The sequence below is a fragment of the Nicotiana attenuata genome, chromosome 9 (assembly GCF_001879085.1).
Source record: "Nicotiana attenuata strain UT chromosome 9, NIATTr2, whole genome shotgun sequence".
Classification (NCBI taxonomy): domain Eukaryota; kingdom Viridiplantae; phylum Streptophyta; class Magnoliopsida; order Solanales; family Solanaceae; genus Nicotiana; species Nicotiana attenuata.
In genome coordinates this window covers 654295-668954 of record NC_031997.1, presented here as the reverse complement: position 1 = coordinate 668954, position 14660 = coordinate 654295, and the positions used below count along the sequence as shown (strand labels likewise).

The 14660-nt window shown below is 34.4% G+C and overlaps 2 protein-coding genes across 5 annotated transcripts; one reads left to right on the top strand and one right to left on the bottom strand.

Moving 5' to 3' along the window:
* On the top strand, positions 2692-8310 carry LOC109231938 (ubiquitin domain-containing protein 1-like). 3 transcript variants are annotated; one of them, XM_019397538.1, is made up of 4 exons: positions 2692-3012; positions 6769-6888; positions 7814-7933; positions 8015-8310. In XM_019397538.1, exons 1-4 carry the CDS (start codon positions 2985-2987, stop codon positions 8077-8079), a joined length of 333 nt encoding a protein of 110 aa, XP_019253083.1. In that variant the 5' UTR covers positions 2692-2984; the 3' UTR covers positions 8080-8310. The 3 variants fall into 3 exon arrangements, with proteins under 3 accessions (XP_019253083.1, XP_019253084.1, XP_019253082.1); XM_019397539.1 differs by having other exon boundaries at positions 2693-3012; positions 6772-6888; XM_019397537.1 differs by having other exon boundaries at positions 2694-3012; positions 6766-6888.
* On the bottom strand, positions 7233-13055 carry LOC109231937. Of its 2 annotated transcripts, XR_002068865.1 has the most exons (5): positions 12671-13055; positions 11393-12018; positions 9930-10445; positions 9139-9364; positions 7233-7721 (listed from the first exon to the last, which is right to left on the bottom strand). XR_002068865.1 is itself a non-coding variant. In XM_019397536.1 (4 exons), exons 1-4 carry the CDS (start codon positions 12942-12944, stop codon positions 9230-9232), a joined length of 1551 nt encoding a protein of 516 aa, XP_019253081.1. In that variant the 5' UTR covers positions 12945-13055; the 3' UTR covers positions 8841-9229. The 2 variants fall into 2 exon arrangements, 1 of the variants encoding a protein (XP_019253081.1); XM_019397536.1 differs by lacking the exon at positions 7233-7721 and having other exon boundaries at positions 8841-9364.

Below are 14660 nucleotides of genomic sequence, written 5' to 3'. Positions count from 1 at the left end.
TCGGATTTATCGGTTAGGAGCTTATAAGTTGAGATGACTCTTCTTTTTGCAAAAATGAATATCCAAACTCATGTTAAATTGCCTGAAAAATTTCTCATTTTCACCGCAATCATCCAAATGAAGTATTCGTGTAATGAAATTATTATTAAAAAAATACAATAGAGACATTAATACGGCCGAAAAGAAGTAAAAATTGTAAAACCATGTCCAAATAGGAAATATTCTCAGAGTAACTTAGTAATTAATATTGAATATATGAGATAATATCTAATGGGTAGGGTATTGAACTTATTATTGTTGACATATGGATAATTGACTAAATATAAAGTATAAGAATTTCGGATTTTCGGATATCCAAAATTCGAAGTATCAAATCCAATATCCAATGTGAAATCCAAAATTTTTAAAAATTAAATCCAAAATCCAATCCATAATCCAAAAATTCAAACCAAAATCCAAAAAAATCGGATTCCGGGTTACCCAAACTATGCTCCAAGGGCAACTTAACTTTGAAAACAGAAGTTAATTATTTTTTGATATCTGAAAAAATCAAATAGTATGGATCACAAAAAAAAAATCAATTAAAGTAGACCGGAAGGAGTATATTTTATTTTTCTCAATTTAGATGATACTCTTTCTTTGGTCAGAGACTTTTTTATATTTAATGACAATTTAACTTTAAAATATATATTTTTATTTTAAATGGGATAATTTTTAATTACATAAATATATGGGAAATTTACATGAAAATACACTTGGAGAAAGCACTTTTCAGCCGCCTAACCCACAAATACGATTTTCATCCGGTAGCCCACAAACATTAATCAATTTTATGAAAACAAGTCGAACTTCGTCAACTACACCCAAAATCACGCCTAAATCAGATTTCGCTTTTTTCTTTCATTTTTATCTTTTCCCTTTTTCCATTTTCATTCTTATTTATTTTTTACTTCCCTCTGTATAGTATTTCCTAAAATTCATAATATCAGGAAGTTGAAGTAAAAAATATATTCATCCTTAGAGTCTATAATTTTATTTTTATATTTTTTTTTGCAAAATTCAAAGTTTTGTTAGGGAAAATCTTATTTTTCTGGAAAAAAAATAAAAATTTACATTATTAAACACCTTATATACATTGTTATACATAGTCATACGTTAATTATACATAAATATATAATAATACACACTATCTGAGGGCAATTTTTTTGCAATTATCTATGTTGTATAATTATGTATAATCTTGTATACTTGTGTATAATCACATATAGTTCTTTATAGCTATGAGAATACACACAAATATACATGGTTATAATTATGTATAATCTTGTATACTTGTGTATAATCATGTATAATTCTGTATAACTATGAGAATACACACAAATATACATGGTTATACATGATTATACAAAGTATATATAGTTATATACAACATATACATCATTCTTCCTCCCTTCGGAAGTCATTAAAAGTGAGAAGAAGAAGAAGAAGAAGAAGAAGGAGGAGGAGGAGGAGGAAAAATTACCAAAAAAAAGGGAGATTTCATAACTTAGAATAAGAGATAAGAATTAAAAGAAATAACCACTCAATATTTTCTTTTTCTTCAAACGGGAATAAAAGGATCCTCTAATGTGAAAGTCGGAATCGGCTTCGGCGAGCACTGAATCGAAAAGAAAAAGACTACAAAAGATAGATCCGGTGTGGATTGTTCAACAATGTTATTTTGCAGAAGAGGAAGATACAGATGAGTGGCGTTCTCTGCAACTTTTGGGTGTTCATCTTCTCTATGTCGTCCTCTGAATAATTCAACAATTTCACGCGCTTTGCCTCAATCGTCTTCTTCACTCTCCTTTCGATCTTCGCCTTCACTTTTTAACCGCAAAAAGTCTTTGTCTATTCGATCTGCTACACTTGAAGGTAATCTTTTACATACTTGAGTTTTGGATTAATAGCATAATAGAATGGAAATCTGAAGAAGAACTCGACTATTTTGCCAGAGAGAGAAAGAGCAAGAGCAAGAGCGAATTGAAAATGAAAGAGAAAGAGGGGTGGGGAGAAAATCTGAAAGAGAAAACTGATTTGGGAATGGAAAAGTTTCCTCCGCATAAAGAAAAAGAGTGGGGGCGGCGATGTGGCTAATCGGTGAAAATATTTTTTCAACTTTATAGAAACTGGGCCATACCGGGTAAGAAGGGAAAATATAGGCCCAATTTTGTTAGAATGTTGGAACAACTGACAATGAGAGTAATTTTGTCTAAATATATAACACTTATTTTAGACCACAAATTACAAAAGTATTATTTTCTTATAAATTCATGCCTAATCAAATAACCTCATATAAATTGAGACAGATGAAGTATTATTTTATGCAGTATAATTTTACTGGGATTAATTATCTTTTTCTTTGTTTTTTTGATTTTTCATTACGCGCATTGGAGCCCGACTATATCCAGATTCACGCCTCGTAGGGCCCCATTCGGGGGGAAGCGCTCCCTATGAAGGATTTTTCCATACTCAGGGTTCGGGAAGAGCAGTCTCATCCACTGCACCACATCCTCCATAGGGCTCGATTTTTTAATTTTCCACCCGGTATCCGGTACCCAATTATCCAGTACAAACAACCAAAGGACTCTAGTTAAAAAGAGGAAAGAAAAGAACCTTCTTTAGAAACTACCCCTCTAATAAATCCCAGGTGTCGCTATATTTTGAGCTGGAATCATTTGTTTCCTTCTTCTCTCTACAAAATTGAAGCTTGTATTTTCACTAAATACTGTATCTAGTAAAAAACTTCTGCAAATAAAGTAGATAGTACTATATATGAATATAGCTGTCACGCTCAAAAGAATCAGAAACCAACTCAAAATCCCATTTGTTTTCTCTCTTTATACATATAATAATATAAACTTTCCCACAACAGAAATTTATGTAAATAGTTCATTTCCCTCTTTAATTTCGGTTGAAAACTAGTTTCTGGGTGATTCTTGAACATGGGTTGTGCTGGATCCAAAGAAAATGGTACTGTTTTTGCTTTCTTGTTAGTATTATTGGTGAAATTATTTTTTTTGTGCCAAATTTTAGTTATACCCAATTTATTATTTAGATATATGGTGTTAGTTTTTCTGTTAGTTAATGGATTTGCATTTGTTCTAAAGTTGGTTGCTTTTATTGTTTTTGCTCTTTTCTGGGAATTTCCTTCCCAAGATCTTTTAATTGTTATTAGGTGATTTTTTACTCTCTGTCTAAGCCTTGGTGAGAAGGGCTACCCGTAGCTGTGCTGGTGGGAGCTAGTAGGTTATAGGTGGAATAGATAGTCTACGTGTGCGCAAGCGGGCCCGACACCACCATCATTAAGAGAAAGATCTTTTAACTGTTTTCTTGTTAAACCACAATTTAAAATACAAATTATGAAACAGGCTCAAATCGTACGATGGATATAGAGGATTCCTACAGCTGAGCCCAAGTAATTCGGGATTAAGGCCTAGTAGTAGTAGTTGTTGTAGTTGTGAGAGAGCAATACAAGCATCTGTGTTGCTAGGTGAAACAACACGAATGCTGCACCATAGATGGCAAAAGTCCAGTTGCCGAAAGCATCACTAACTTAAGCTCTGACCTGAGTAGCATGGGGCACGTGGATGTTGTTGTTTGTATTGTTTGTATTACTTTTATTCGTGCTTAGGTATGTGATGTTTGAGAACTAGTCTTTTGATGAATTAGGTGCAAGGAGATATTAGTACTATTTGTTTAATTGAAATATCCTCTTTAGTAAAGAATGTGAGCGTTTTATGCTGATGGTTAAGGTTGTGGTTGTAGAGATGATGGCGGGTTGCTTATTTAACTAAAGAATTGATATATCAGTTATGCCTCAACTCGAAACTAGTTGAGGTCAGCTCTATGAATCATCTGTATTGACTAAAGAAATGACTTTAAAATTTAAGTTGGAGAAACCATTGTGGGATAATGTCGCCTTTTCTAGAGGTTAGACTGGCACACGATTTGATCCGTAATGTGTTTTGTAGCATTGTATTTTGGTTCTGAACGTTTGTAAGTACTTCTTAGAAATGTGGTGAGAGAGCAGATCTCAAAGAGATCGCAAATACCCAATATCTCGTTCTTGTAAGTAGATATCAGTGGACTAATATTAGGAGTTTAAACCGAATATATGGAGTGTGTTGGCAGAAAGTCAAGAAATGCCTAAAGCAAAAATTTCAGGTACTTCTCAGAATTGCTTGTAAAGATGCAGAAAACATAACAATGGTTATGCATAGATAATAGGTTGACTAATTGGCAGTGTTGATTGGACTATTACTATATAGATATATCCAACGTAAATTATGGTATGTACCTGAATATTTTCGGCAGCTAAGAAGCAACACTTTAAACAAGACTCGAACAATATATATATCATACTTGAGAAGGATAAAGCTGAAAGAAGGAGCTATAGATGGAGGAGTAGAAGGAAGGACTGAAATAAGTTCGTTAAGTGATTTGAGGGAGATAATATTAAAATGTTAGCATTTGGTTATGAATACAGTTGAGATACAAGTCAATGAGAATTGATTTAAGTTGTTAGGCTTTTTCCGAGTCAGGATTCGAGTAGTAGGCTTTTAGTGTGGTAGAATTCAGATTGTTAGCCCACCACAGGGGAGATTTTTAGGTTGATTAGAGATCATTGATTTCAGTGTGGATACTGTTTTACCTACGGTTGACAACATAGGATTTAGTCTTCTTAATCAGAGTCCAAGAGAAAATGCATCTGAGCAAGTTCAGTGTATGAGTTTATGCTGTACTAGTTTGCCCTGATTAGGGTGGTCTGATTGTCATCTCATTTCCAGTCAGACACCCATTTTTCCCTGCATAATTTGTGAAATTTGTTAGCACATCTTGCTTCCTTTGCTTGGTCAAGAATTAAGGTATAAGGCTAGTAGGTAGTCTAGCGTGTCTATTTCCCATACCAGTAGTATTAGTGTTAGTCTTGTATTCTGTTCCTTTGCTTGGTCAAGAATTAAGGTATAAGGCTAGTAGGTAGTCGAGCGTGTCTATTTCCCATACCAGTAGTATTAGTGTTAGTCTTGTATTCTGTTATTGGTAGATTTCTGCTACTACATGTTGTTCCTTTCGCTTCATTTTTTTATTATCTGCTTTCTTTTCATCTTTTTAGTAGTCTTGGTGCTACATGTTTCATTGTTTTCTACTTTCTAGCCTTTTCCTCTTCATTCTCTGTATAGTTCTGATGTTATTATTATGGAAAGTGCTTTGTTTCTTGTGACAACGATCTTCACACTTCAGTTTGTAGTGACTTTGGATTATTTTCCTCCTAAGTGAATGGTCTTAACAACCTTCAATTACCCTCATTTTTGTTTTCCGTTAAAAATGATACTTTATGTAGCAGAAGTCGTACATCCCTGCTTTGCTGTTTACAGCTGAAAGTGAGTGAGATCATCCCGTCAGCGTCTATTAAGGGTCATATTCCTAGGAAGTTGAATGTTAGATGAATACTTAGGTCACTTAGTCATTTCCCAGTTATGCCCGTCATACTCACCTGTTATCTCATAGTTAGTAGTTTGTATTTGTTCTTTCCATTAATGGCTTATTGCCCTACAAATCTGAAGCCTTAAACAGCAAATGTAAAATGGCATCATAGTACGGATTTGTTGCAGTTCTATGTGTGTTTTTTGCTTCTGAAAAGTGATTTTTGTTCCCTTTTTAGCCAAATTTTGCTTTTCACAAGCTACCCGCTTTGACTCTTTCATTCAAAAATTCGCCTCCAAACGCCATCACATTTTTGTTTATCATTTTCGTTCTCGTTACCTTATTTAAAAAAAGGCTTATTTAAAGCACAGGGTTGTATGAAGTATGTGCTATAGTGTAGTAAGGAATCCCTTTTAGAAGGAAAAAGAGATACATTACTTATAAAGTGAAGATTTTAGTGTTAAAGGAGGAATATTGCCTGCTTAATTAATTATAAGCTGATTAAACATTGAGAAAATATGGGCAGAAGTTATACCCAACTTATGTTTCCAAAATATATTAAATTTCTGAGTGATTAACAGGTAGCATAAGAATCGGAATCCATCATACAAAAGGGATTCTATAATTACAGGACTATAGAATATATAGGGTGCGCGATTGACACTTCAGATCTGCAATTATGCTTTCCCATGGCTTCGTGCTGCCTGCTATTTCCTGTGGATTCCTAAATCCCAAGTAACATGCATATGAAATTGAAGGTAAAATGACTATCTGAAAGTCATCAAAATAGAGGTGCTTATCTATAACTCCATAACAGATGTTTTCTTCCAGATATATAAGTCGCCTTGTCAAATAGGACTAGCCGTTCTTTGCTCAAATAAACTGGCCGAGGAACGTTAGGACATTAAGACTGGAATTATTAGTTCATAATTCTTTTACAGTATTTACTTTCAGAACATTAGGGAAGGGCACACAATTTCTGGTAGTGATGGGGCTGCTCTTCCCTTAACTAGAGGTCTCGGGTTCGAGCTTTGGGTATGGAAAAATCGTTGGTAGGGAGCACTTCCCCCCTAATGGATCCCAACGCGGCGCGATTCCGGATATAGTCGGGCTCCAATGAGTGTACCGGACACCGGGTGGGAACCAAAATTTTTTGGTAGTGGTAGTTCATCATTCAATTTGTTGAGTATCTAAAATCAACAGATCATTGACCATATCTTTTTAACATCTTATGTGAAATATTTGCTTTAACAGTACTCTTGAACTTCACGAACATCTGACCTTGCTTCTTGATTGTAGAAGCAGCTAAGCAGATACGAAAACCAAAGCCTTGGAATCATTCAGAACCTATTACGAGGGATCAGCTTGTACGGATGCGTGACGAATTCTGGGACACAGCACCACACTATGGGGGTCGAAAAGGTAATCTTCACAGAATATGAGAATTTTTACTGTATACTAATTACTAGTTTCTGAATAGGAGCCTTGGCGTAACTGGTAAAGTTGTTGCTATGTGACCAGGAGGTCACGGATTCAAGCCGTGGAAACAGCCTCTTGCTGAAATGCAAGGTAAGGCTGCGTACAATAGACCCTTGTGGTCCGGCCCTTGCCCGGACCCCACACATAGCGCGAGCTTAGTGCACCGGACTGCCCCTTTTTAATTACTAGTTTCGGGATTTCTTGAATAACTGGTTAAGTAGAGTCAGAAGTGCATGGCCTGATTCAACAACTTTACAAATTGAAATATACTTCTAAATTTTGCATCAATATAACTACGAAGTTCGTCCTTCCACAGTTATTGGTATGTCAACTCTAGAATCTGGAATGCATAAGTTACTTGTTTGACAATTTCTTTTTAAAGAAATAGAAAAGATGTTTGACAATATATATTGATATTTGGGTGGAATTGCATTGATCAATAGGATCTTCATTGATAATATAGTGTTGTGCGTATCACTTTTGAGTAGTTATGAATGCTTTGACCTTTTATTTTAACAATCTAACTCCAGTAATCACTTTAATATAGGCTCACTAGCTTATCAGTTTATTTATTGTCGGTTCATGCATTTGGGATACCATTCAACGCATTGAACTCCTTCGTCTTTCATGTTACACATCACTCTCTAATACAAAATGCAACGTCGAATGTATTTGTACTGTTTCACCTTAGAAATAGCTAGAGCTTTGAGATTAAAATGACATTGTTGATTCTCGCGTTGGAGAGGTAATTGAACTGCTGCCACTAATGAACATACCTATTTGTACATAGAAGGTAGGTCAATTCATAAAACAGCATAGCAGATGAAAATATCGTAAAAGACTTGAAACATTATTTTTTCCTCTTCAGAGATCTGGGATGCACTCCGAGCTGCAGCAGAGTCGGATATAAGCCTTGCACAAGCAATTGTCGACAGTGCTGGGGTAATTGTGCAAGCCCCCGATTTAACAGTATGCTATGACGAGAGAGGTTCGTAGTAATACTCTTTGCCAAACACTTTTAACTTCCTTTCTCTGTAATCTCATTATATCATCTATTGTTCTATTACAGGCGCCAAGTACGAGTTGCCCAAATATGTTTTGAGCGAGCCAACTAATTTGATTCGCGAAAGCTGAACAGACAAGTTCTTCCTGTTGAGACTGTAAATTGTTGTAAATTACTGTCACAAGTTATTTCTTTCATCAATTGATATTGTTTTTTGCATGATAGTTCTATTTCAAGATATCAAAAAAATCTATGTCCCCAGAAATAGAACAGCAAAATTCTCTTATTGAGCTAGTTCAACTTGGCAAAGGAAATGAGTCAAATTTTGCTTGTTTCTCAGAAATCAAAAGTGGTTTATAATTCATGTATAACTTGTGTTTAACCATTTATAATCAGTATATAATTTATGTATACCAGCTTAAAAAAATATAAATTCGGCCGACTATTTGTATAAAGATCCCAAAAATATTCATCTATGCTTTCCACTTGCAAAGATTTGCCAAACAAGTTGGTTTTACCTTCTTTCTTTGTGGGTTTAATTATTTAATATTCAGAGTTTAATAAGTAATGATCTGACTAATTTAGATTAAGATCCATTATAAAGGAGGAAACACTCCCCATTAAGAGTTACCTATTTTCGGGGCTCGAACTCGTAACCATTGTTTATGATAATCAAGCTTTATTTGATATTTTATTGGTGGATAGTAGTTGATTTATTTCTAATCTTTTAGATCATCAAATTAATCATTTTAAAATCAACTTTCTGATATGTTTGACTGTTTTATATTTGTTGACATCTCTCCAGATTCACCTTTGTGACTTTACAACCAGTTAGTTGTAGAAGGTTTGGTTCAGCTACTTCCACTTTAAGCCAAAGCTAAAATTGCTCAAATCAGAAATTCAAATAACAAATTTCCAAGAAAGAAAATCAGTGAGAAGCTTCTTTCCACTTCTCAATTTCAAGTACACAATTTGGAAAACAAAAATAAAAATAAAAAATAAAAAATAAATCCCTTGGGGAAAACTTGTAGTCTTTCTTCAGACCACATTGGATATTCCCAAATTTGTAAAAAGAATAAGAAGAAAAAAAATATTTTTTCAATATTGGCGCACGGTAAAAATTGATGACGTTTGATCAGGAGATCACGAGTTCAAACCATGAAAATAGCTTGGAAAGTAAAGCTACGTACATTAAATCCAACGTCGCCTGGCACTTCCACAAACCTCGTCCATAGCAGGAGCTTAGTGCACCAACGCCCGGGCTGCCTATTTTTTACATTATCACAACTTTTTCTTAGGTACAAGAATGTCAAAATCACTAACAGTCCACTCTGCCACTTGATTTGGATCTTTATAAATTTCTGTTCCCAAATCAATTGAACTCCATTTCCTCTTTGCTGGTTTAGTTCCTGGATCCTAAAACAAAACATGTTCCATCATTATTTATCATACCTTTTCTAAGTAATTTTGCATTTTACTCCATCCGTCCCAATTTATATGACATTTCTTTTTGAGATTTAAACTTCTTAAATTTGATCGCGTGTTTGAACATAGAATCTTTAAATTTTTCAAAATAAAATTTATATATTTAAAAACTATATTAAAAGTACTATAAGTTACAATAATTAATAATTCAAAATATTTAAAAGGTATATAAAAAAAATTGTGATCAAAGTCTACTTTCATTATTTAACTTTATCCAAGACAGATGATCAATTTGGCTACCAAATTATGCCTAGGACAAGTTTTCCAAATCATGGTTATAGTACAATGACATAGTAAAGATTTTTTGACACTGACAGTGTAGTGTAACATGTGATAGTAGGTAGATTACCATTTTTACTACGTTACTAATTAATGCTAATCAAGATTTACCTATAATTACCTTATAAAAACCTGATTGTAAATATATTTTTAATATCGTTAGTGCAAAGAACTTAAACTCGTTTTGAAATCAAGAAAAGAGCGGATTGGTTCAAACCTGGTAAAAATAAAGTGAATGTGACAACCTCCCAACATCAAGTTCCCATGTTCTTGGATCTCCAATCCAACCATCTCCTTTCCTAGTAGGATAACCATAATCTCCCCAAACAGGATGTGGCAAAATCTGCAGAATTTCTTGAGGCTGAGGATTACTATAAGGATCACAATGAACACTAGGTTGTTCAATATGTTCACCATTTCCAGGTGCACAATACATATGATAAGCCTCATAGGGAAAACGAGTCGTATCGTTTCGATGAATTCTTGTTCCATTAGGGAAAATGTGATATGGTGGACATAATTTTGGGCTATCTGGTTTGCACCAAGATGGTGTTTCTGGATTCAGGATCATCTCGCTATATCGCGTAACGTCGGATGTTACATTGCCATCACATGGCTTTCCATTGTTCTTCCAACAACTCCCCATGTCCATTAAGTAAAATTGGCTGCTTGGACCTCCTCCCCTAATCACATTCAATGTGAATCTCACCTTAAAATTTGGTGATTCTGGTATCTACAAATCACAAAAGTATTTATAATCTCAAAGATCCATAAGGGTGAGTTCAAATTTACACATCAACTACACGAAATATCTTGATTTTACCTTTTGTTATACTTTCTGGTCATTCATGCCCTTATCATTAGTAAATCATGTCGTATTTGCCTCAAAGTTTAATGGAGTTCCAACGTGGACTGAACGGATTTGCAAAGTTACTCCTCTACTTTTGGCTATAATGTAAAATTTATCGTCCTTGACACTGAGGCTGGAGCTCTGTTAGGGTCGAGGACAAATACGAAATGATTTACTAACGACAAGGGTATGAATGACCTAAGAGCATATAACGAAGGTTAAAATTATGATATTTCGTAAAGTAGACTATAAGCATACATCAACAATAAGAAATATCTTAATTTTGTCTTTTGTTATACTTTCTGGTCATTCATGCTCTTATCATCAGTAAATCATGTCGTTTTTGCCTCGAACTTTAACGGAGCTCCAATATAGACCGCATGGATTCCACTTGACAAAATACTTCGAGAAAGAAGTGCAAATTTACGCCTCTACTTTTGGCTATGATGTAAAATTTATCCTCCTTTACACTTCAGGTCGGAGCTCCATTAAAGTCAAGGGCAATTACGAAATGATTTACTAACGACAAGAGTATGAATGACCCAAAAGCATATAAAGTAGTTTAAAATCAAGATATTTCGTACAATAAAGATGTATTTGTGACCTTTTCCCCACATATGAAGAAGAAAAAAGGGTTGTCAGGTGCACTAAGCTCCCGCTATGCGCAGGATCGGGGAAAGGGCCAGACCACAAGGTCTATTGTACGCAGCCTTACCTTGCATTTCTGCAAGAGGCTGTTTCCACGGCTTGAACCCGTGACCTCCTGGTCACATGGCAACAACTTTACAACATACGAAGAAAATATTTAGAAAATTAAAGTGCGTACTCACAATTTTTGACATGCCCCTAGTTGGATAATGATATCCACCAGAAAAACCAAATGTAGCATCTGATCTTAGGTAAAGCATAAGCCAAGGATACTTAGTTGATGTCCTCAACACATGCTGAAAAATCCAACTATCTTTTCCTAATTCTTTCTGCCATTTAACAGAATAGAAAGAACTATTCTCTTCTCTTGTTTTACTCAATCTACTACTCAAATCCCATGTTCCATAAAAACTTCCTTTAAGTGTAGTCCTATTATGACCTTGTAATGTTGTATAATTGTGAAAAATCAATGGCTGATTCATACATCCTTTGCCAAAACATGGAAATCTATTATCAGGACCATATGGACCTATTTTGTGACCGTTTTTCGGACATTTTGCAGCATAGGTATCCATATTTCCATTTTTAAGCATGATCATCCAAAATTGCCATGGTTTTGGTTTGTCTTCAACTTGACATTTTGATCCCAAATAGAGTTCTTTTTGTGCTGCATATTGGTCAATATCAAGAATTGCCTTTTTCTCCAATCCAAGAAAAGGTTTTCCTATTCCTAACCTGTTTTCTTCCTCTGTCACTCTGTGTACCAACATGTATGGTATTGCATTGCAAAGTGAACAATTATTTGCCCCTGTAAAACATAGCCATTATATCTCAAGACAACTTAAATGATTGAAAAAATATGGGAAAAAGACATTGTATAGCCTCTCTCAAAATAATAGCCGGAAAAATGTATATTTTTTGTATACATTCTGTATATTATATATAAAAATTATGCAGATTTTACACACTTTTTCGGCTACCGAATACAAGTAGTTTTTGCTGCGGCTAAAAGTGAAAAAAGCCCTTGAAATATGGAATTCAACTCCAAGGCAGACCTAGAGTGTTAGGAGCCACTTCAACTTAACTTACTATTAGCATAGACTATAAGGGGTCGTTTGGTTACTGGGATTAGGATTATAATCTCGGGATAGAATTTGAGATTGTATTTATTCATCTTTGGTCACTGGTATTAGCTAATATCGATACAAATTCTATACCAAAATGGTGGTATTAACTATTCCAAATTGGATGCGGCATTAACAACCCCAGAATTATAATCATGGGATTGTTAGTCCCTGGATATCCCGCTTTGCAACCAAACGACCCCTAAATATATATATGTAAAAATAAGCAAAAAAAGTAGTTTAAAGATTAAGTGTTGAACTCATATTTTGAAAGAACTCACAATCTTGAATGTTATTAACTTTAAATTCTGAATTCGCCTCTGGACGTCAACTGACCTTTTGATTTAGGAGAAGCTTTATAGACATCAAAGCAATCAGCAGCTCTTGGACTGCCCATTTTAGCTACTTCTTCTCCAACTTCATTGCATTGATTCCATGCTTCTATTGCAACTCTTAGCCCATCCCTTCTCATCCCCGGATCGCCGACGGCCGAGATGTAGTCATTTTCATCAAGATTTAAAGAAGAAACTCCAGAAAAAGACATTAATTTGATTGCAAGAAGAGAAAGAAGAATAAACCAAGAAGATGAAGAAGTTTCATGTTGAGCCATTGATAAGTTTTTTAGCCTATGTACAGCTTGCTATAAATACAAAACCATGTAGAAGGACAAAAGGAAGGACATGATTTTAAAATGTGTATTGTGGTTTAGATTTCTATATGAAATGACAACTACTCACTTTATTGTTTCATTAACTTTTTTAAGCTAACTTCTTTGAACATCTTTGTCCTTTCCAAAAAAAAAAAAAAATTAGCTATGAATTTTTTGCTAATTTGTCGCTAAATAGCCTATAGCTATCAGGATGTTATGATAATTCGTCGCTAAATAGGATTAATGACAGGTTATTGCTGTTTAGATACGAAAGTTTTCCATCGTTAATTTCTATTTTTTTTTTGGTTGTAGTGTTTTTTTCTTGTCATAACTGTTGTGATTATACTTTCATTAAGCTAGGGGTCTACCGGAAACAGCCTCTTTACCCAGAGGCGAAGCTAGGATTTAAGTTTTATCGTTTCAACTTTTAAGGTTTTTAACATTAAATTCATTATATTTTTAAATTTATGGGTTCATATTGCTATATATTATAATATTAGTAAATTTTTACATATAAATTTATGCTCCGCATCAAAAGTACCGTGTTCTGAACCCGAATACGTTGCATCCACCTCTGTCTTTACCTTTACAAAGTAGGGATAAAGTCGGCATACACACAATTCTTCTCAGACCCCACTTGTGAAATTACACTGAATATGTTGTTGTTGCTGTAGTGTTTTTTCCTTTGATTTACAACTATACAAGTGATTGTAAATTATGCTATGCAGCTGGTTTTGTTGTTGACATTTGCTCCTCTTTTCTCATGATTGGTTAGGTTCCAACTTGATATTGAAATCAATGTTTTTGTAGTATCTTTTTACTAAAACCTCTAAAAACAGAGGTCCATTTGTCAGCAACATCACCTAATAAATTAGATGTTGACTGCCTTATCTTTCTGTGAACTAATGTTCATTTAACTGTTTTGTGGACAAGAAATTCATTGATCCAGCTCAAAAGCAATAGAGGGAAAAAGAAAACTTTGTGCTCTATTTCACATGTATATTAAACGCATGTTCTTTTGAAAAAAAAAACTCTTGAGGAGAATAAAAGAACTATCTTGAGTTCACTTAAATACAATATTTTTGACATGGAACATAAGTATATATGCAGACAATCACTAAATTTCGACAAATATTATTACTTCAAACCCCTAATTTCAAAAGTTTAAGGGGCCCGCTGGTACAAAACTTAAAGATTTAGCCATCGAATTTAAATTTTGGATCAGCACGGAAGAGTGGAGAGGGAGGGTGTGTGTGGGGGGGGGGGGGGGGAGGGAGGGAGAACTTGTTGAGGAGGATATATGGGTATTCTTGAACTCAAAGGATACTTTTTATCATGTTAGAGGTAACATAAAGTACAAGTATTGTGTTTTAGATAACTTAAGATGCAAATATTCTTTTCCAAGAAAATACTAAGCTTTGAGAATTTGTTTGATTTTTGTGAACTTTATGCTACCAAATCCAACCCCACAAGAAGGTAGGGTAGATGGAGCACCATTATTGATCCTATATCCATTTGAGGAAGTCTTTAGCAACTCCACTTTGAACCATTTGCTATAGGATTGGTTTTTTAGGCTCTTTTTATACACTAGATCACCATTTGGCAAGGTTCCGACGAAAAGATAGATCTGAATTAACATAATTATTATAATGTAAGTTTTTCGATGGAAAGAGCGGA